The sequence below is a fragment of the Panthera pardus genome, unplaced genomic scaffold (assembly GCF_024362965.1).
Source record: "Panthera pardus isolate Hobbes unplaced genomic scaffold, ASM2436296v1 HiC_scaffold_12, whole genome shotgun sequence".
Classification (NCBI taxonomy): Eukaryota; Metazoa; Chordata; class Mammalia; order Carnivora; family Felidae; genus Panthera; species Panthera pardus.
This window is the reverse complement of record NW_026526677.1, coordinates 99,283,952-99,304,594: the sequence shown is the minus strand read 5'-3', so window position 1 is coordinate 99,304,594 and position 20,643 is coordinate 99,283,952. Positions and strand designations below refer to the sequence as shown.

The window sequence follows — 20,643 nt, the reverse complement described above, 5'->3', positions numbered from 1 at the left end:
GTGTGTGTGTGTGTGTGTGTGTGTGAGAGAGAGAGAGAGAGAGAGAGAGAGAGAGAGAGAGATGCAGAGGCATAAAAACAGGAAGCAAGAGAGAAAAAGACTGTGTCTGGAACAGTAGAGCTCCTGGGCCAGGGGGTCGTCTTTGGTCCTGAACTTAGGGAGATTCGACTGCATGTAAATAGGATAGGGCGGCACTCAGACGGGACATGGACAGCCTGACCCTTCCCCACAGCGATCCTCACCCGTGAAGGTGCATCAGGGGAGTCTCTGACCAGCTGTCATCTATTTTTCCTGAACCCAGAACAGGCAAAAGAAGTGTCTGCCTAATCAGACACAGGTTAGAAAAAGGGGACAGGAAGGATGGCCCCTCCACCCACGGAAAAAATAACATCAGTGTTAACAGTGGTGGGGACTTAAATGGTTGTCAGCATCCCAGAAATAACCGGGCGCCACCCCCAAGAAGTGGGTGTTCAGCCACCCTGTCCTCAGGGTGCTTTCAAGCTGGATGGAGTCCCCCAGGTTTCCGAGACAAGGCAAACGGGGAAAGAGAGAAGGCATTTGTCAACATGGGCAGAGCAGAAGGACCTCGTCCTTGCTGGGGACCCGGCAATGTCAGTGGGGTTACCAGGAAAGGAGCATCAGGGGGCCCTGTCAGGATCCTGGCAAAGCCTCTCCCGCTCTGCGCCCCCCAAAAAAGCCACACTCCAGGGATGTTCAGGGAGACGATCTGTTTATTGTAGCCAATAGATCCAAGCAATGAGACAAACTGCAAAAGAAACGCGGCAGCTGGGCCCCCGAGGACCGTTGAAGTTTTTCTCCCCACCACCCCTTCCAACCACCCGGTGGCACATGAAACCTAGAAAGTGCCTAATTTTCTCCTCCAAGGGCACAAAGAGCTAGAAGAACATTCTGCAGTTTGCCTTTGGTGAATCAACTCAAAACATTGAGAAATGATTGTTCCCCTCCCCCCACACCCAGTATAACTTGTGGGGTGGACGCAGTGAGATGTTGTATATTTGTATATATATAATATATCTATACCTATATATAGACTATGTACAAATGCATCAGCAAGCTTCAATAAAGGAAGACATCAGCAAGAGGCACAGCAGGAGACACGGGCTGTCTATCCTTAAGACAAGTAGCAAGGGAAATTTCTGGATTCATCCCTCCATCTAACTGCACCACGCCATTCCCATGGCCTGGGACTGTCTTTGGTGACCTGGCCAGTATTCTCAATTGTCCATCTGCTTAACCTGACCTTGTAAATACTTCCCAGCCCCGCTTCCCCAAGGGGACTTAACGCATCCAATTAATCAGCTTTTCCTTTTTATAAATTGGGAATCACTGTGATTAGTCCCCAGCGAAGGGGCGGACAGCTATTTTCAAAGCCAGTTTCAAGGCACCTCAAGGCATTTCAGTCCTGAAAAAATTGTACTTTGTTCTTATAAGCTAAATCCCATGGGTCGGCCAGCCCAGCTCTTTACAGGGGCCCTTAATTAGGAGGAAGAGACAGACAAGGAGTTCCAAGACAACAGGAGAGGCAGGGGCGGTTGAGAAAAACAGGAGACTGGACCCAGCCGAGAGCGCAGTGACGGAAACACGCAGCCAGAAGTGGGCTTTGCAGGGAGAGGACCAGCTTGCTGGTAGAAACTAGAAAGCAGGAGAGAGAGATAGCAGCCGTGGAAACATGTCACCGGTTTCCCACCTCTACTCGCGCAGAAGCCCCATTTGGTTCCCAACCTCATCGCCCTGGGGGAGGCAGCTGGAGGAGGCCCCTGGAAGAGATTCTAAGCGGCTGCAGGAGAAAGGGCGCATGGGGGTGGGCACCTGGGGCAGAGGTGGCTCCTGGCCCACCTCCATCCGCTCGGGCCTCTGAGGCCCCACTAGGTCAGGGCACTGCAAGGAAGGAACCCGGAAGTCTGGGGCTTCTTTACGGAGAGCTAGGACTTCTTAAAAGAAACCTAGGGGATCGTGCAAAAACTCCCCTAAATGTTAGGAGTCCTGGAAAAAGAAAGCTGCCCCACTTTTCCGATCCTCGGCACAGACTTTCACTGGTCCTGGGAGAGGAGAGCCCTTGAGGGGTTGCCGAAAAGTGAAATCTGCAAGCTGCAGAAGTGCGTCGCCACCTTGGTCTCAGCTGGCATGGGGTGCCCACCACCCGTCGCTCCCCTCTTCGCTGGTTGGCTCCAAGGATGGGCTGTGTCCGCCTGCCCCAGGCATCCTGGTGGCTTAGCCCACCCCCATTGGCAGTGTGTTGATTGGCAGTTAGGTACTGAGCTGGACTCACCTGACTCAGGCTGTCTGTCCCCCACGCTGTGCCCACTCTTCCTGGTCTACCACCCTGTTCCCTGCGGTATCTTTTCCCCCCTTTCCATCCTTCCTTTCCTTCCCAGGGCCCGGATTCAGGACTTTCTTCCTTCTTCTCCAACTTCAGCCCTGGGAGCAGTGGCTGCACAGGTGGAATGAGATGCACCAAAAAAACCCCAAAAACAAAACAAAACAAAACAAAAAAACTAGTCTTGGCCCCCACGGGGCTGACCTGCAGTTCCCAAGTCGTCTATGGCTTCGTGTGCCTCCCTGGGGCCCGGCACAGTGCCGGGCACACAGGAGATGCTCAATGAACGGATGCTGAATTGGAATGAATTAAACGGAACCTCCCATATCGTTCTCGCCCCAAATCGGCTATCTGATGGGGAGAGGCAGAGGATGGTCCCCGAGACTGTCCCAGTCCTGTCCTCGCCTCCTTTCCTCAGACTCATTCCTGCCCTGGGCACTGACTTCCTGCGCCTCGGTGGCCTCTGAGCTCCTGGAAAGGCTGGGAAGTGCTGAAGAAGGTCAGCCTGGGGTGGGGGGGAGGGGGGCAGGAGTGGGGCCTTGCCAGCAGCTCTGCCCTCCCACTCCACCCCTCCATCCCGCCACCCCCCCCACCCGGCCTCAATCACAGCCTGAAGCTGCCGCCCTGGGACAGCAGCAGGCCTGGACAGCCCGTCTCCCTCACCTCACCTCCCTCGTGGACCAGCCCGCAGAGGCTCTTCCCACCCAGAAAACTATGGCTCTGTTGGGTCAAACAGGAGACTGAGGAGCCAGAGGAGGAGACGGCGGGACCCTCGGTCTCTGCCAGTTTGAACCTCAGTTTCCCCATTTGTTGTGAGTGGCTTGCCTGGTTGGTCTCTGAGGGTCTTCCAAGGTAGTGTCCACGTCGGCAGCTTCTCTCTGTCTCGCTCCCTCTCCTGAGGCTTAAATAATCAGTCCCTTCCTGATGTGAGTATAATGGCAGTGAAAGTTGGCTCTCCATAAACGCTACTTTCTTCCCCACAGAGGGAGGCCCTGGGGCAGGAAGGGTGGGAGCGACCACAGGATCTCAGAGGCTCCAGGAGCCCCCTCACACTTCCCTCAGGGCGTTTCCTTCCCTGTTTTCTACCAAAAGCCAGCCCAAACCCTGCTAACTGGGAAAGTTTGAATGGAAGGCCTGAACGAAGCCCCCACTCTGCACATCGGCTCCCCCATCATGGCTCCCACCCCTCCTTAGCCCCCCACCTTGGCCGCTCCCGGCCTGGGAGGAGTGAGGGTGGTCAGCCTGTGGGAGAAGGCAGCCTGCGGCCAACTCCACTTCACAATGGAGCCCCTGCCCCTTCAGACCTTAGCCGGCTTTGAAATTTGTCTCCTGTTAGTGGGCGACTATGGTGAGACATGACCGCCACCTGGGACGCTACAACCCGCCCGTGACCCAGCTCAGTGACTCTCTGTGCAATGCCCACCAAAACTCCCGAGGGATTGGCAGCTGCCAGAAAACCCCCGAGGCTTCCCTGGTAGCAGCTATGGACGGAGAGGGGGTAAGAGCAGTTTCCTGGGCCGAGGCTCGTCTCCACCTGCCCCCAGCCCCTGCTTGCCTTCAGTGCCCAGGAAATGCACGGTCCTCCCTTCAACGTGGCCTCCACCCAAGTGACAGGACCCATCGGCACCCCAGCCTGACCGGGCCACCCGGCCTGGAGCAGCCGGGGAGCACGGCGATGCCACCGCCCAGGCTTTCTCGAGGCAGCACAGGAAAGCCCCTCTGCCACCCGCCGATCCTCCCTGAGGCCCCACCGGACCAGTCCACAAACCGGGCAGGCTGGACAGCTGACCTCCCCCTCCGCCACTGCCCACCCTCCCCGCCTCTCTTTCCAGGACCCTCACACAGGCCTCCTGCCTCCCCTCCGGGACCGGCAGTCTGGAGCCCACTTCCCCCTCCCCCAGGGCCCACGTGTCCCACACCCCATGGCAGGTTTCCCCCGAATGAAAGAGAGGTGGGTCACTCTTGGTGCGGGGTGGGGGACGCGAAGTGAGGGGCTCGGGGGGCCCCGGGTCGGCACTGGGAGCCTGGTTCAAGAGAAGCACACCAAGAGAGGGCAGGCAGGGCACACGGTGCGGGGCAGGGGGAAGAAGACAGGACGCGAGGGAGGGGCGGCCGGGCCGCCGCGTTACTTGGTGCCATCGTCCGCATTGCCCTCTCCGTCTGTCTTGCCCTCCTCCTCTGTCTTCAGGTCATCCGTGCTGAGTTTCTGCTCTTTTTTCCTCCTCACACACTTTACTACCATCAGCACCAAGATGACCACCGCCAGGAAGCCGCCCACGGAGGCGCCCACGATCACCGCCACCGTGGAGTCCCGCTCAGGGGGCTCTGGAGGACAAGAAACGGACCCACTGAGCCCCGGGGCTGGAAAAGGGGGCCTCCCCCGCCGCCCCCTGCTCCCCACAGTATGTGCGGGGTGGTCCTGACTGGGCGCTCCCCATGGAAAGGACGTTGGTCAAAAGCAAAATCAACCCAGGCCCTTGACCTCCACGGGCCCGCCCCCAAATCCCCGGGGCACCTAAAAACCCCAGGGGATGACAGTAAAACGCAGGATTTAAGACCACGGATTTTGAGATCGAATCGACCCAAACCTGAGTCCCAACTGCACTCTCCGTTTATGGTGTGACCTTAGGTAACTGACTGATCTGCTCTCAGCCTGTTTCCTCGTCTGTAAAATGGGGACAGTAACGATGCCTTCCCCACTGAGGCATTTTTGACGATGACCTGGGATAGCGCCCACGTCGAGGTCAGCCCTCTCACGGAGACATAGCAAGGGCCCCACGCACGAAAAGCCGCTATTTTCGGATGATGATCGCGACCGAGGTCGCGGTAAGGACTCTCCGAGACGCGGCCCCGGTCCCCAGGGAGCAGCGGAAGAAAAGCGGAGGCCTCCCAGCCGGCACAAGCCCCAGGAGGGCCACGGGCTCTCCAAGGGCGCCCCGAGGGCAGCTGGCTGGGATCGGGCTCCCCGCTCTGCCCCCTCGCCCCTCACCTTCCATGAGGACCTGCAGGTAGATCTTGCCGTGGCCCCGGTGGCGGTCGGGCGGGTTCATGATATAGCAGTTGTAGATGCCCTCGTCCTCGAGCTGCACGCTCCTCAGCGTCACCGACACATCGTACTTGCTGGGGTTCCCCGAGAACTCCACGCGGTCTCGGAAACGCTCCAGCTTCAGGTTGATGATCTTCATGCGGAACTGGAGGAACTAGGACAAGGGGCAGGAGGGGAGCTGGATGCATGAGGAGGTGTGAGAAGAGTGGGGGGGTGGGGGTCCACCCCCGTGCGCCTGTCTTCCTGGAAGAGAGGCAGTTACCTCCAGGTCTCTGTCACCCTCTCGGGGCCCCCGCGGGCGGCACGACACGCCTTCTGCCAAAGCCCTCTGGAGCAGACAGCACCCCCCCCATCCCCGGGAATACCAGGGTCCTCATCCAGTGCAGGGACAGGTGGTGGGAAATGGGGGCTTCACTCGCAAGGGCTCCTGCCTCCCCTTTCACCCCCACCCACCTCCTTCCCAGGACTCACCATCTCCTCAGAGCAGTTGCTGCACTCCTGATAGGTCCAGTTCAGGGAAAACTGTTTGTGGTTCACCGTGTAGCAGGAGTTGAAGGTGCAGGGCAGGCGGGCATCAGAGCCATTGAGGACGTTGAGGGTGGTAGGTACTGTGATCTCCATGCTCCGCGCTGGTGGCACTGCGGATGAAGCCGCAAGCTGGTAAGGAGTCCGGCTGACAGGGCTGGGGACAGGGCGCAAGCCTTCTGCACCAGGTGGGCGTGGAGAGAGCTCTGGCAGCGGGTGGGGGCCCTTCTGGCTGAAACTAGGGAGTGGGGTCAGGTGGGCCAAGCTCATAAGGGGCACCTGATGTGGCCCTTGGGTAGAGCAAGGCTGGGGTGGAGAGAAACCGAACCGTCTGTTGAGGGTGGGGCAGACAAGTGGCCCTAAGACTTTCCCAGGACCATGTCATGCAGCCATTCCATCCGGCTGTCCTGCCCTAGTCCCACCACTGCCACCTGCTAGCTGAAGACCTCGGACGAGGGGCTCCGTTGTGCCGACCCCGGCTTTCACCTCCTTCCCCACCGCTTCCAGATGTCTCTGCTGAGCCAAAGCCCCTCCAGTGTCCCCCACGGGGTGGAAAGCCTTGAGGATGGATGGAGACTCAGAAGGCCTTGCTCTCTATACCCCAAGGTCGGAGGAAAGCAGTGTTTCCAGCCCAACCCCCGCACCCCCCCCACCCCCGCTTATCCTCCCCACCCCCCACCGGCCCCTAGCAAACAGGAAAGAAGGCAGACAAGCAGCGGAAGGCTAGAGCCATCCCAGAAAAGTAGGTACGATTCCAAGGGACCAACTGATGGGTCTCCAAGGACAGGAGTCCCTTTGGGAGATGTCAGGCCTGGAAACGCCACAGCAGGGAGCTGATACAGGCTGAGGGGGTGGCCGGGTGGGAACAGCAGGTTTCTGTCACATCTGATAAGCAGCACCAGACCTGGTCCAGAGGAGCTGGGTGCTGGGGCTGAGAAAGTTCTGTCCCACTGAGACATCCTAAGCAGAGCAGAGTCTAGGGGGAGGTGAGCGAACCCAGGCCCTTCCAGCCGAAGCTGCAGGGACCCTCAGAGGGCAGAAAGCCTGGGACACAAAATTTAAGGGGGCGCCCCCCCTCGGGATCTGGCAAAGGCCTCCTTAAACCATACACCGCGGGCACCTCACCCTAGTCCTGACCTTAAGGCTTGGATTTTCCACCAATATCGTCAAAATGTCATCCCCAAAGATTCCTCTTCTTTAGAGGGGATAAACAGTGACGTTCAGCATCAGCCATTCATTCACTCATTTACCTGATATTTATAAGCCACCCACCATGCCCGCCCCTGCACTTAGCCTAGGCCCTAGGGGACATTGCTGTGGCAGGCAGCGTCACTGCTGCGACATGAAGCTTGTGTCCTAGGGAAGGCAACAGACATTAACAAAGAAAAAAATAATAATGTAACTTTAACCTTGGGGGCCAGAACTCAGAGTTAGGATTTTCTTTGGGTGAGATACAAAGCCACCAGGGGCCTGGGGGCAGGGAGTCGTGGGCAGAGGGGTGGCTAGGCGGCTGCTGATACAGGAGTAGCATAGACCAGGAGACCCCGTGAGACACGGGGTCCCATGCTGCCTGTAGTCGGCTCGCAGAATGTGGACAAGCCCCTTCACCTTCCAAGCCTCGGTCCCCGGCTCTGCAAAACACGGCTGGCCACACCCACCTCCTGGGGTTGCCACGGTAATTTTTCAAATTATGCAATGTAAATTGCATGTAAATGCATTGATGGACAGTCTGTCATCCTACATTCTCAAATTCTGCCCCCTAAACAGGAAGGCCTTCCAGGACAGTCTCCTCCCGGCAGAGGGCAGCCCCTTGGAGTTCCCCCAGGTCTGGCACACAGCCCAGGCCCGGCAGCGGAGGCCCTGCAGGGCCCTTGTTTTTCACGCTGCTGTATAGCACAGACCTGCCGGGCCCCACCACACCAGTAGCCGCACCGCAGCCTGGAAGCCTTCTGTTCAGCCCATCCCTTAGGATGCAATGGCCTGGGCTCGTGGGCGGGACGCTGACGAGCAGGAAATGCAATAAAATGCTGGCCATAGAGGTCACGACTGAGCCTTCGGTGGAGGGATTAGGGGTGCGGAGCCCCCTGCAAGGCCAAGGCTTCGGGGTGTGGGCTGAATACTCACCAGGGGAATACGAGCTGGGGACGCAGGGTGGGCCGGCTGAGAAGAACAAAGCCCAGTTCCCCCATCCCCGCTTTCATCACCATTATGAAAGCACCTAGCACAGCACCGGGCAAGGAGGAGGTGTGCAGAAAATGCCATTGCCGCCCCCGCTCTGCAGAGGCAGAGAGATCTGCAGGGAAGGAACCTGGCAGGGCCTTGTCCTGAGCTTACCTCTTATCCGAGGACGGCCCTGCTTCTCTAGCCCCTTCCAACCCCTTCCAAGTTCTGCTACCTTCCCAGGGCCCCCTACCCCCAAAAGAGCCTCCAGGTGGCCCCAGAAACCAGGTGCTGTGAATCGGGCTGACCTATCCCTGGCCCCTTTCCCACCCCAGCCCACATCACTCAGATTAGAACTTGAACGCCACAGGGAAGCTCCCTCCATGGGGAAGGAGCCCGCACCCTGCCGCATGGAAGGACAGAGCTGTGGGGAGGCCTTTTCTGGCTGGCAGGAGGGGAGCAGAGGTGCAATGCAGGGTCCCTCTCCCGCACCCCTGCAGCAGGCGCCGGGAGGAACACGCGTGCCCTCTAGTGGTCAGAGAAATCTAGCAAATCCCAACAGCAGAGAGGGATGGGATCACCAAATTAGTGAAAGCCAGGGACAAGTCGGGGCCAGAAGGTGGTTCCTGACTCCAAGGTGCCCACCTCAGCCTGAGTCCCCACCGGGGCTTTAGGCCTTTCACAGATCCAGGCTCCCATTAGAGACGAGGGAGCCATCGTGCAACAAGGTCAGAGCTGTGAGCAAAATCCTGATAAATTCTGCTGCTTCCAGAAAGTAGCCGAGTCCACAACTAGGGCCACAGAAAGGATTTCACAATAACAAAGTGCTTATTTACCGCAGGCCAGATGCTGTTTTATGCATTCCTTATAAGATGCACGCAGGCCTCATTAGATACGTACAATAACCCTAATACCACCCCACTTTCCAGAATATGCAATTGAGCAGAGAGAAGGTACGTGAATAGCCCAAGTGTATAGCTAGTAAGTGGCAAAGCTCAATTTGAACCCAGGCTGCCAAGGTTCCAGACAGGGGTGAGGGGTTGGGGCTGGGTGAGGGTGTGACAAAGCCAGGGACCAGGCCTCCTGCCGTCTCCATGGCAGACCCCGCCCCAAACTGCCAGCCCCCAGCTCGGGGCAGGCTGGCCAGAGGAGAATGGGCCTATTTAAAGGAACCTCCATACAAGGAAGCCCAGTCCTCCTGGTTGCCCCACTTGGGACCAGGTCTGGGTCTCGTGATTACCAACTCACAGAAAGGAAATGGGGATCAACAGGGGTGCGGTAAGGATGTGGCTTCTGGTCTTAGTTCCAAAACATCACCGGTGCCCAGCCCTCCCCATTTTCTCCAGGGCGCATCTGGGCACCCCAGGCCCCCTGTTATCGACTGTTCTAACTGAACCATCTCTCAGAGATCACAAAAATTTGCTCACCTCCGGCTGAGCCCTGTCTCCTGCAAAGACAGAAGTGAATTCTCCCACTCCTCTTTCCAACCCTACAGCCCCCTATGAGGTAGGTTTATTTTCTTCTTGCTTAAAAGAGAGAGAATGTGTCTAAGTAGAGAATGTGTCCCCCCAACCTTCTGAGCACACTGTCTCCCGGGGCAGCCCCTGCATCCCAGGAGAGCGTGGCACCCAGATCCTGCCTCCTGCATTCAGACCCTCCCCCCTCCCCGTGCCAGGATCTCCCCCTCCAAGCCCAGTCTAAGCCACCCCCCCACCCCCGCCCCCGCGCAGCATGAGCAAGCTGTCCTCATCACCCCTCCGCTGGCTCCCTGTTGCTTTCGGGATCACGCGCAGGCTCCTGGGCACAGCTTCCAAGCCCTCTGCCATCTGGGGCCAACCTAGGTCCTGGCCTCCTCTCCCGCCAGCTCCTGATTCCATGCTTCCTCCACTTCAGTGACCCCTGACTTCTTACTTTTCCCAGCGACTCCACCTTCTCTCACCCCTCCAGGCCTCTTACATTCGTTTTTAATTCCGTTCGGGAAACTCGTTCACCCTTCTACACCCCTTGCATAGCCTACACTTCCCGGCTTATAAGGCATACCTCCGCGGCAGCGGCCCCCGTCCCTACGGCTTCCACTTGTACACGACCGGGAGGCAGAACGGCATAGTGGCCAAGTGGTCTGATCTCAGGCGAGGTAGTTAACCTTCCAGACCTCAGTTTTCTCATCTGTTTAAAGGGGGGGCAATAATAGAACCTAGCTCCTAGGGCTGCCGTGAGGAGTAAGTGGCTTGCTAACATGTAAAGCTCACAGCTGCCTGGGACGTAGTCAGCGCTTGACAAAGTTTAGCTGCTGTTATTGCTATCGTTGTCATGATTGTTATGATTATGACAGCACCTATGATGTGGCGTTGTTATTGTTTATGTGCCTGTGTCTCTCAGGAGGCTCCAGGGCTGATTTTTAGTCATCTTGGTATCCCTGGACCCAGAACAGTGTGTGACACAGTAAAAGTCTGCAGAAGGAAGGAAAGGCACTCTCCCCTCTGGGTCTGGATCCCTGCCCCCAGCAGCAAAGTGCAGCGGGCGTGACTGAGGACCAGACTCCACTTTCTAGGCCTTGCCTAACATAACCCAGACTTTGGTAACCGGGCTGGGGCTGCGGAGCCAATGGTCTTAAGAAAAACTCTGGGAAGTCCAGTCACGTGGATTGCGTCTAGCTAGAAACTAGTCCCACCTGTTTCTGTTGTGTGTGCAGCAGGTTGCCCAGCTGGTCCCCTTCCCCGTGACCAGCTGTATAGTCATTCTCACAAACCCTGCCCCTGATGCGGCCCCTCCCTTGTCATTTGTTCCTCCATCTTGGAGACCGATGCCATTACAACCGCCAAAGTTCCATCTTCCACCTGAACCCCTTAGCCTGGGAATGCCAGAGCATACCCCATCTTAGCATCAGTCAAGTTCGAGTTCAAGATCCCCATTCCTGCATTCTCTACCACCCAGGTTCGCCAAGGCTCTAGCTTCCTCCCACCACGACCTCACAACCCCCACTCCCTGACCTCTTCCCTCCAGACCCCATCCTCCCCTAAGACACACCCTGGTCCTGGTCCCAGAGCCGCCTTCCTTTCTTCACTCTCACAAGACTGCCCCCGCCTGCAGGAAGCTCTCCTTAACTCCAAAAGGAGTCACCTGTCCTCCATCCCTGGCTCCTTACACACAGGCCATCCACCCAATTCCTCATCTTTTTGCCTGCACTTGATGGAGATTCTTTGATCAATTATTGTTAATATAGCAGTACCGCTTCTTGAACATTGGGGGCAGTAGAACTCAACAACTAAGTACCCGTAGTCAGACAAAAGGTTCAAATCTCAGCTCGTCTTATTCTAGTCGTGTGACTTCAAGTTATTTAATTTCAGTCATTTGGTTAATTTCTCTGTGCCTGTTTCGTCATCTGTCACAGGAGGATCATAACAGTGTCTACCTCGCATGATTACCGATTATCGCGAAGACTAAATAAGACACACAGCGCGCGGGTGCTTGAAAACATTCACAAAGTTCAGCTATTATGAGCACCTGCTTTGTGCCAGACTCAAAACACCCAGGCCCTCTCCAGTTTACCCATGAAAGAACTGAAGCTCAGGAGGGTCTAGTCACTTGCCTATGCTCATGAAGTAAATGGCCAAGATGGCTTTAAACCCAGATCTGATTCCCAGGCTCGCCCTCTTTGTACTGCCCGAGCTTCCATAACATTCCTGCTCTGTTGTTAATATGTCCAGGAACTCCGCAAAGCCAATAGGCCATATCATACAAGCTGCCAGGGGCTCTGTGTTGTCTCTGTCTAGCACTCTTGCCCAATATCCAACACAGCAAACCAAGAAACAGAGAAACAGAGAGGGAGGGAAGGAGGGAGGGAGGGAAGGAGGGAGGGAGGGAGGGAGGGAAGAAGAGGGATTTTGCGATTGGGGATATCCCCACTGACAATCCTTGGACTTGACCAACTGCTACACCAGCAATAAGTTTAGGAGCAAGAATGAAACTACCCACAAAGCAGGCTTGCAAATCACTTTGGAGCCCACCTCCTCACCAGGAAGTCATGAGGGGTCAAGTAAGAAATTAACATTTGGATCACTTGACATGGCAGTCTCCAAGTCTGGGCTGGTCTTGAAGCCACACTCAGCCCATGAGTTCCTTTTTTTTCTTCTTCTTCTTTTTCTTTTTTCCTGAGTCCTTCACCTGACCCCTCCCCCACTCCATCTGGCCCAAGTCAGAGGCCACCATCAGCTTCAGAAAGTGTCTTCCCAATACAGAGACCATACCCCAAGCCAACTTGCCACCTGCACCCCCACACATTTCAACAAATCAATGGTACAGATTTCCAGGAAACAAGACCCAGACTCAACTTTCTACCCCCGGCTCCCCCAAGCATTCTTTCCTAATATCCTAAATCCACCGGCTTCCAAAGATCAAGGTCCACAAAAGAAGCCCCTTAAGGGAGCATTAAGGCCCAGGACCCCACATTTGCAGCAGCTGAAAAAAAATCCACGAGGAGACTTGGCAGATCAACCTATCTTTTGCCCCCACCCCCACATAAGTCCGTTTTAGGGAAATCCAAAGAAAAACCACCCCCTGTGATAACTGTCACCCCCAAGGAACACTCAGATCCCCCGACCCAACATTTCTGTGGCCAAGTCATACCCGCGTTATGCAGTCCTCAGCAATGTCTCCCCCAGTCCCCCGGTACCTCCCTTCCCAAGGACAAGAAGGGAAACTCAAGCAATGTCTTCTTTTCTGCCCCCCAGCCCCCACCCTCTTCCAGCTGCGGCTACACTTCTGGACCCTCAGGAGCATGCAAATGTGTCGTCTAACTTACCCAAAGAGAAAAAGAGACTGAGCCCCGTGAGACTGAAGGCAGGGCGAGGTAGCCAGGCATCTCTGTGCATTTTCAGAGACTGAGATGTTAGTCGGGTGGGATATGGGAGAGGGTGGTTTGAGGGGCCGAGGGCTACAAGGGAGGAATGGTTAGATGCTAAAAAAAAAATGCACAGATGTACTTCAAAGACACATACAACATTAAGGAAGCTTTATTTCCATCTCTCTAATATGGCCGGCTTATATGTTGCTGCTAAAAAGAGAGAGGGAGTGTGTAAGGGAGAGAGAAAAAAGGGGGATGGAGTAAATTTTGTGGTTGGTGGATTTTGAAAAGCAGGTGGGAGGGCATAAAAAAAGTCTTTCTGAAAAGGACAAAGTTCCCAGGAATTTTTCCCCTCAAAAACAAGAACTAAAGCAAATCCTGCTTTTCTTCTTCTTCTTCTTCTCCTGAATGATTGTTGGGTTTTGAAAGCTGTTAGAGGAGCTCATTCATTTCAAAACTGCTGTAAAGGGGGGAACTCTTTTTGTCATTTAAAGACACCCAAAAAAGGACATGTTTGTTTTGTGTTATTTGGAAAGGGTTCAGGGAAGTGAGTTGGAGAGACTTTCAGGAAGTAAGGGCTTCCTCATTTTTCTACCATTTCCACTGAAAACAGAACATGTCAAAACAGGCTGATGCAAAACCACCTGAGACTTTACAATCCAATGTAATACGAACCTTTGGGAATCCTGATATCCGATCAAATCAACAGTGAAAAGACATTTTTTGAGACAATTGGGAAAAAATAAATATGGACTGGGTATTAAATTATATTAATAATAATTCTTGGAGCTCCTGCGTGGCTCAGTCGGTTGGGCGTCCGACTTCGGCTCAGGTCATGATCTCACGGTTCGTGGGTTTGAGCCCCGCTTGGGGCTCTGTGCTGACAGCTCAGAGCCTGGAGCCTGTTTCGGGTTCTGTGTCTCCCTCTCTCTCTGCCCCTCCCCTGTTCACGCTCTGTCTCTGTCTTAAGAATAAATAAACATTAAAAAATTTTTTTAAATAATAATAATTCTTAATTTTGTTGAACGTGGTAACAATATTGTGGTTTTGTTCTTGCACATCTTTATCTGTTATACATACTGGAGTGTTTATAGGTGAAATGATACGGTGACTGGAATTTGCTTTAAGATATACCAGGGGGGAAAAAAATGGGGGAGGTGACACAAGACAGGACATCGCTGTTGATTATTGAAACCGGCGACCGTTGCAAAGGGCTCATTGTACAGGTCTCTCTTCTGATGTGTATGTTTGAAAACTTTTGGAAAAGGAAGGCAAAAATCAACAAGGAGGAGAACTTGGGGTGAAGTCCCAAGATGGCCCTGAACACAGCAGGTGGCCCCAGCTCTTCTGGGGAGACATTTAAGTAGAACAAAGACTCCTGTGTGGCAGTCCCTCACACTTGTGATGGGCCATTGGGCCATGGGCAAGAGGAAGCAATTAAAATCCTTATGCACTGGGGCGCCTGGGTGGCTCAGTCGGCTGAGCGCTGAGCTTCCGACTTCGGCTCAGGTCACGATCTCACTGTCCGTGGTTTTGAGCCCCGCGTCAGGCTCTGTGCTGACGGCTCAGAGTCTGAGCCTGTTTCAGATTCTGTGTCTCCCTCTCTCTGCCCCTCCCCCGTTCATGCTCTCTCTCTGTCTCAAAAATAAATAAACGTTAAAAAAAAATAAATTAAATAAAAAAAAAATAAAATCCTTATGCACTAATTCTGTGCCAAGAACTTTACATGTGACATCTCAACTGAACTGTAACTCTGGGCCAGGTGATTTCTTCTTCTCTTTTTTTCACTGTAAATTAGGAAACTGATGATGTGGGAAACGGAGCAGAAGGAAATGGCAGATAAAATTAAATGTCCTGGGGGTGCCGGGGTGGCTCAGTCGGTGAAGCATCCGACTCTTGATTTGGATCATGATCTCACAGTTCACGGGATCCAGCCCCACACAGGGCTGCACACTGACAGCACGGAGCCTGCTCGGGATTCTCTCTCTCCCTCTCTCTCTCTGCCCCTCCCCTGCTAGCGCTCTGTCTCTCAGAATAAATACATTAAAAAAATTAAATTCCCTTATAACCTGCAGCCCGTTGATAAATACTCGAGGCAGGCGGAGTAGAACATGCCTCCAGGAACTCCCTTCTGTCTTAAGGTTCATGCTTGGCTAGAGGGAAAAACGACCTGAGCTTGACAATAGCTAGGCCTCCGCTCTCCTGTGAGTCTTCTTTGGTATATAAACTTTGGAAACTCTCCCTTGCCTTTGCCTCCCCTGGCTCCCAAGTCTATAATCAGTCTCTTCTCACGGTCCCGGGACAGCTCTTTCTGCCCAGGGTCCCGTCCCCGTGCTTTAACGGAGTCACCTTTTCTGGCACCGAAGACGTCTCGAGAATTCTTTCTTGGCCATCAGCTCTGGACTGCCACCTGTCCCAGGCCCCGTCACTGCAGCGGACAGAACCGAACCCACCCCAGTTTACGTATGGTCGTCAAGGGCAGAGGCAGAGGCAGGACGCAAGCTGAGGCCTGTGTGAAACACTGGGTTCTCCCGGTACTCTACATGGCCCACCGTGGAGATGCAAGTCCTTCTCTCGGGTTGTTCAGAGACGTGGGAAAGAGAAGACCGAAGACCGGAAGGGACGTAGCAAGGAACCTTTGCATAGGATGCAAGAGGAAGGTGCCCCAAGCAGGGTGTGGAGGAACCGAATGGGAGCTGGAGCAGCGCTTGGCAGGAAAATCTAGCCGCAGCCGCTAGGCTGGGAGAGGCCAGGTGGCCAGGGTTGGGTGCCAGTCGCTGAAGGCAGAGGGGTAGAGAGAGAGGAGAGGTCGCCTAGGGAAAACTGTCCTCCAGTGGCCACGGCCGGTCCCCATCCCTGCTGCCCTCTGGCCCGGGCCTCCTTGCTGCAGCGGCCGGGCTCCTAGGTGTGCAGGGAGGGAGAGGAGGGAGAGACCTCGCCACCAGCCCGGGGCCTCCACTCTGCCGGTCCCGGTCTGTGTCTGCGGAACAGCCACTCAGCCACCCGTGCTGCCGCAGGCACATGTCAGCCAGAGAGTTTTGGTTTGACGTAGCCGGCCTCCTCCTTTTCCTTAATGCAGTCGAGGGAGCCCGTGAGGCTCAGGGAAGCAGCTTACTCCGCTCATCGGGTCTCACGCAGGGACCAGAAACTTCTATCCTGGCTGGGGACATAAGATAAGACGCGTGTCTCTGCTTCTCTCCAAAGTGTGGCTAAGAGAAACCAGGTGCGTGATTTATAACAAGACGGCCTTTGAGCGACTCAGTCTCCAGGACTCAGGGTCAAACGAGATCAGGGGGGCGGTGGCCTGTGGCAGGGTCCCGCGGGAGGAGACAGGCCTGGCAACCGTTCATGGCTCACTCGGGCCTCCCAAGGCCCATTTGCGCCAAAAGCGTAAAGCTTCCCCAGAGCCAGTGAAAGGCTGGGAAGCTGAAACTCAAAGAGGTATTTTGCAGAGTGTAGACACCAGTATCAAAGACGGGCTATTTGAGGAGTGAAGCCCTGCTTTTGGCATTTCTACCCGGTGCCATTTACCCCTAACTTTTTACTGGACAACACCCCATCACCCACCCTGCTGGGAGAAGCCGTGTTCTAAATAACCCAAAGGAAGGTGGTTTCCTTTCGCCCTTGGAATGCCTCACTGAGGCTACCGAGAGCCTCCCTAGGTAGTTCGCCTGAAAGCCTGACTTCTCGAAGTGTGGTTGGTCCTTGGACCGGCACCCTCAGCATCACATGGGAGCTCCTTAGAAATGCAGACTCCCAGGCCGCACCTCACACCTAAGAAACCACAATCTGCATTTTTAATAAGATCTCCGGGTGATTCTTGAGCACATTAAAGTCCTGACTTCAACTCGTATTAAAAGGTTGGCATCCCGTGAGCCATGGGCGGTGAGAAGCCAGGTTCGGGGGTTGGGGAGAAGGGATTGGTAAGCAGGGACAAGCTTAGGAGGAAATGCTGGTCTCAGGATCTGCAGAGCACCCAGCTGCCCGATGAGAAACCACCAAGGAAGGGACTCATCGTTACTCACCTCTCTTCTCCGCCCCGTGCCCTTCTGCAGCCATTGCACACCAGGTGGTTTCTCTGACCCAGGACTTCACACCTTGGTGTCCTTGCCTTCGCTGTCTCCTCTTCCCGGAAGGCCCTTCCTCTCTGGTCTGTTCAGCAGCCTCCTAGTCTTTCTTCAAAAAGCGGCTACCAACTCACCCGCTCTTTGTCTTCTTCGTACCTCGTCTCTCTACGCAGAGACGTAGAGACGTAGAGACGTAGACGCCTGTGACGCGGGGTACATTCCCTCGTTTATCAGTTCTCTCGCTCAGCAGACTCAAATATCTATTCCGTGTCCCCCACGTACTAGGACTAGAAGCTAGAGACTCCGACATGAATGAGATACAGCTCACCCTCGGAGAGCTCACGTTCTAGATAGGGAGACAAAGGTGTAAGCGTCCCTCTCCAGGGGGCACAGGAACAAAGGCACGCCTGGTATTGCCTGGGTGTCAGAAAATATTGTCACCTTTTGTTTACACATCTTACCCCCCCAACTAAACTACAGCTCTTTAAGGACAGGGACTGGGTCTTATTTGGAGTTTGAGCTAAGCCTCTACTGGTCCCTGAGCACATGAGAATAAATGTCTACATCTGGGGAGAGGGCAGAAACTCCGTCAGCCAGAACTTATGCGGCCAAGGCATGGTAGGACCCGAACGGGAGGCCTCCCGGTACATGCTGTTCCACGCCATTTCCACGAATCCTATTTAACAAGGGATGGACCCACGTGGTCGCAGGAGAGATGTAAAGAAAAGACACACAAAGCAGGATCTCTAAAAGCTTAAGATCTCTTGGAGAAAATAAAGCCTCACACTCGTAAAACAAACAGAGAACATGAGGAGATAAAATCTGGTAAGTGTAGAGACATCCGGGAAGATGGGAGAAATAATCCACTCAGGCAGGACTGAAGCAGGGCCTTGAAAGAATGTTGATTTGGGCAGGCAGAAAGGGAAAGGGAGTTCCAGGCAGGGAAACACCCAGAGCAAAGGGTCAGAAGCAAGAAAGACAAAGGTATATGGAGCAGAGGGTTCCGTCATGAAAAGAAAATGAGAGGCATGGATGGGTGGACAAAATGGCACCCAAACCCAGGAGGCCATGAACACATGATCTGAAAGTCCTGGGAGAGGCAAATCTCTGTTGTTTGCACCATCTACAAAATAGGAAAGGTCTCTGCTCTCTGAGAAAACTCTGAGTTCCCTTATTTTTTGATAAAGAAGGTACGTTTGGGAGTTGAGTTTTACAGAAGTGGCGATGGACTGCCTCATCTCCCTTGAGGAAGAACAGACCACATTTGCAAACCAGCTGGCTAAGACCAAGGTCAGTAGTGCTTAGAAACTGTGTTTATGCTTAGTAAGAGGATAACTGGTCTGTGTGGGGACAAAACTTGCAACCTAAGGTTCTTTGGCTCTGAGTAACTAAGTCAGGGGCAGCAAGACCCCTCCCAAACACACACACACACACACACACACACACACACACACGCACAGCGCTAGTATTTTATCAAACAAACTGCCAGTGTAGACATGTAACCATATTGACTGGCCAAAAGGAGAAAAAGTGGGTGGCAAGGGGAACGAAGACAAAAGGGCTGGCGGAAGCTGCAGCCCTTTCCGGGAGGTACGTCTCCAGGTTCCCAGTGGACAGGCTGAAGTGTTTTCAGTTCTTGTAGCCAAGCTCTGAGGCTGCTAGCTTCTCTATTATTCATGGGTGGCCCCACCCGCTCTACTCCTTCAAGGCCAATTTCTGTTGGCAAAAGCCTGCGTACTTCTGGAAGCCTTTGAACATGGGAGCATCTGGTGTTCTAGGGACTTAAAATAGTACAAATTCAAGTAACAAAACTGCTTGCTAAAAGGTCTACAACAAGGAGATCCAGCTTGCGTGTTTCCAGCAGCTCTCCCACCGTCCAAACGTGCCCCCTGGGAGCTGTGCAAAACCCTCCCCTCAGCTCAGCTTCGGAGCCCTCTCTTCCTTTGGGTGGGATAGAGGGGTTCGGGGTGTGCGGCGTTCAAGCACTTCCTGCCCACAGAAATAAAAGGTAACGAGAGATGGGGACGGAATCATTAGAAGACAATCCAACTGAGGAGGAACTCATTGGAAGGGGATGGAGGGCCCACGCCAGGCACTGGCACCTAAACCACCTCATCTAGTCGCCACAAAAAACCCTCTGGGTCTCCATTTTATGTATCGGGAAACAGCCTCAAAATCCTGAGTCAACCAATTGCCATATCGAAGAAAGAACAAAAGGCAGAGCCAGGGTTGAACCAGGCTTGTTTGAGCTCGAAGCCCATTCCCTCTTCCATTTGCCATTATGCTCCTGGATTGAATAGAGAACCGCCCGCAGGAGGAGGGCATGAGGGAGCAGGCAGCTCTTCCGATGGTCCCCACGGGGCCGTTATAGTTTTAGGCAAAATTAGTATTTGACAGCTGTGGATTTCCACTCTCAACCTTGACTTGAGGCCTGTGTATAAATGAGACATTTGTGGGGAGGTCGGGCTGAGAGACAGAAGGAGGCTTCCTCTTCCCCCTCCTCAATTACAGTTGTTCTACCCAGAATGGAAACCAAACTTTGAAGGAATCAACTTCCAGTTCGGGCACGTGGAACTCTGGAGGGGGCGTGCCCCCACTTCCCCGACCCCAGCGCCCTCCGCAGGAGCGTGTGGGTAACTGCACATCCCACCCTCCAGCTCTTACCCTAATTTATTCTCTTTGACCCAGAACGTCAGATGTTAAAATCACCATCCGTCCACCTAACTCTGTACCCCGAAGGTCCTCAGCCTCTGCAGATAATATTTGAGGAAGTGGAAAGTGGGCTCTCCTTAGCCCAGGAGAGCATGTTACTTAATAGCCCAGAAATGAGATCACTTCCTCTCCATGAATCCTTAGGATATGAAAGAGTCTCTCCGTTCACTCTACTTATCATGGCAATACGTGTCGCTTCTCTGATAGGTCTTGGACAGGATGCACATATTGCAAAGTATTGACATCCTCCTTATTTAGAGCTAACAGGTGAGAAGGAAACATTTAACGACTCTTAGCCATGCTGCACAAGAACGAAAATGAGGCTACAGGCCTCCGAGTAGACACCCAAGAACAGTTGGTAAAAGATAAAGAGGCAATAATGGGCGTGTAATGAGAGGGTCCTGATGTATGGAGAGTCAGGGGAATCCTTCAAAAATGCAGCTGCACTTGAGACTGGACCAGAACTCCACGCCCTGAAGGGCTAAGCGGGAAGGATGGGGTACAGAGAACGAGGAAGGGCCTCGGCAGTCGGAGAAAGGAGGCCTGAGCAGAGCCCAGGCTAGGGAAGGGAGCCCAGAACCAAAGTATCTTTGAAACGAACCTCACTAAATCTTACAATGGTACCAAACATATAGGGACCTCCCCCTTCCGACCAAGAGTTAACTCGGCGGCCGTCTACTTTTGGCAAACCAACAAGCTCCACTTTTGAAAAAGACAGACAGATGCCCAAACTCCACCAAGGATGCCTCCGGTGAGGCCCAGGAAAGAGCCACCAGCCATCCTGATACCAGCCAGGCCAACAGCTGCCGGGTTAAATCCTTGAGCCACATTCATTCCAACCCATTCACTCCAACCCATTCACTCCCACACTGTCCCAGGGCCAAAACTGGCCTGCAGTCACTTCAGTCTGAGGGACTCCTGACTCTAAATTCCTCACCAAGGCTCCACTCCC

At 54.2% G+C, this 20,643-nt stretch overlaps 1 protein-coding gene across 2 annotated transcripts; it reads right to left on the bottom strand.

Annotated features, from left to right (window-relative positions):
* Window positions 1–713: 713 nt before the first annotated feature.
* SCN2B (sodium voltage-gated channel beta subunit 2) lies at window positions 714–13,171 on the bottom strand. Of its 2 annotated transcripts, none has more exons than XM_019469018.2 (4): window positions 12,871–13,171; window positions 5,856–6,022; window positions 5,328–5,538; window positions 714–4,663 (listed from the first exon to the last, which is right to left on the bottom strand). In XM_019469018.2, the coding sequence occupies exons 1-4, from the start codon at window positions 12,938–12,940 to the stop codon at window positions 4,464–4,466; spliced, it is 648 nt and encodes a 215-aa protein (XP_019324563.1). In that variant the 5' UTR covers window positions 12,941–13,171; the 3' UTR covers window positions 714–4,463. The 2 variants fall into 2 exon arrangements, with proteins under 2 accessions (XP_019324563.1, XP_019324564.1); XM_019469019.2 differs by lacking the exon at window positions 12,871–13,171 and adding an exon at window positions 12,696–12,788.
* Between the last annotated feature and the right edge of the window lie 7,472 nt (window positions 13,172–20,643).

Coding starts and splice junctions, on each gene's coding strand:
- SCN2B (XM_019469018.2), bottom strand. CDS start 12,940: ATGCACAGAGATGCCTGGCTACCTCGCCCTGCCTTCAGTCTCACGGGG. Junction 6,023..12,870: donor CAGTCTCTTTTTCTCTTTGG/GTAAGTTAGACG, acceptor CTTCATCCGCAG/TGCCACCAGCGCGGAGCATG. Junction 5,539..5,855: donor GCAACTGCTCTGAGGAGATG/GTGAGTCCTGGG, acceptor CCCTTGTCCTAG/TTCCTCCAGTTCCGCATGAA.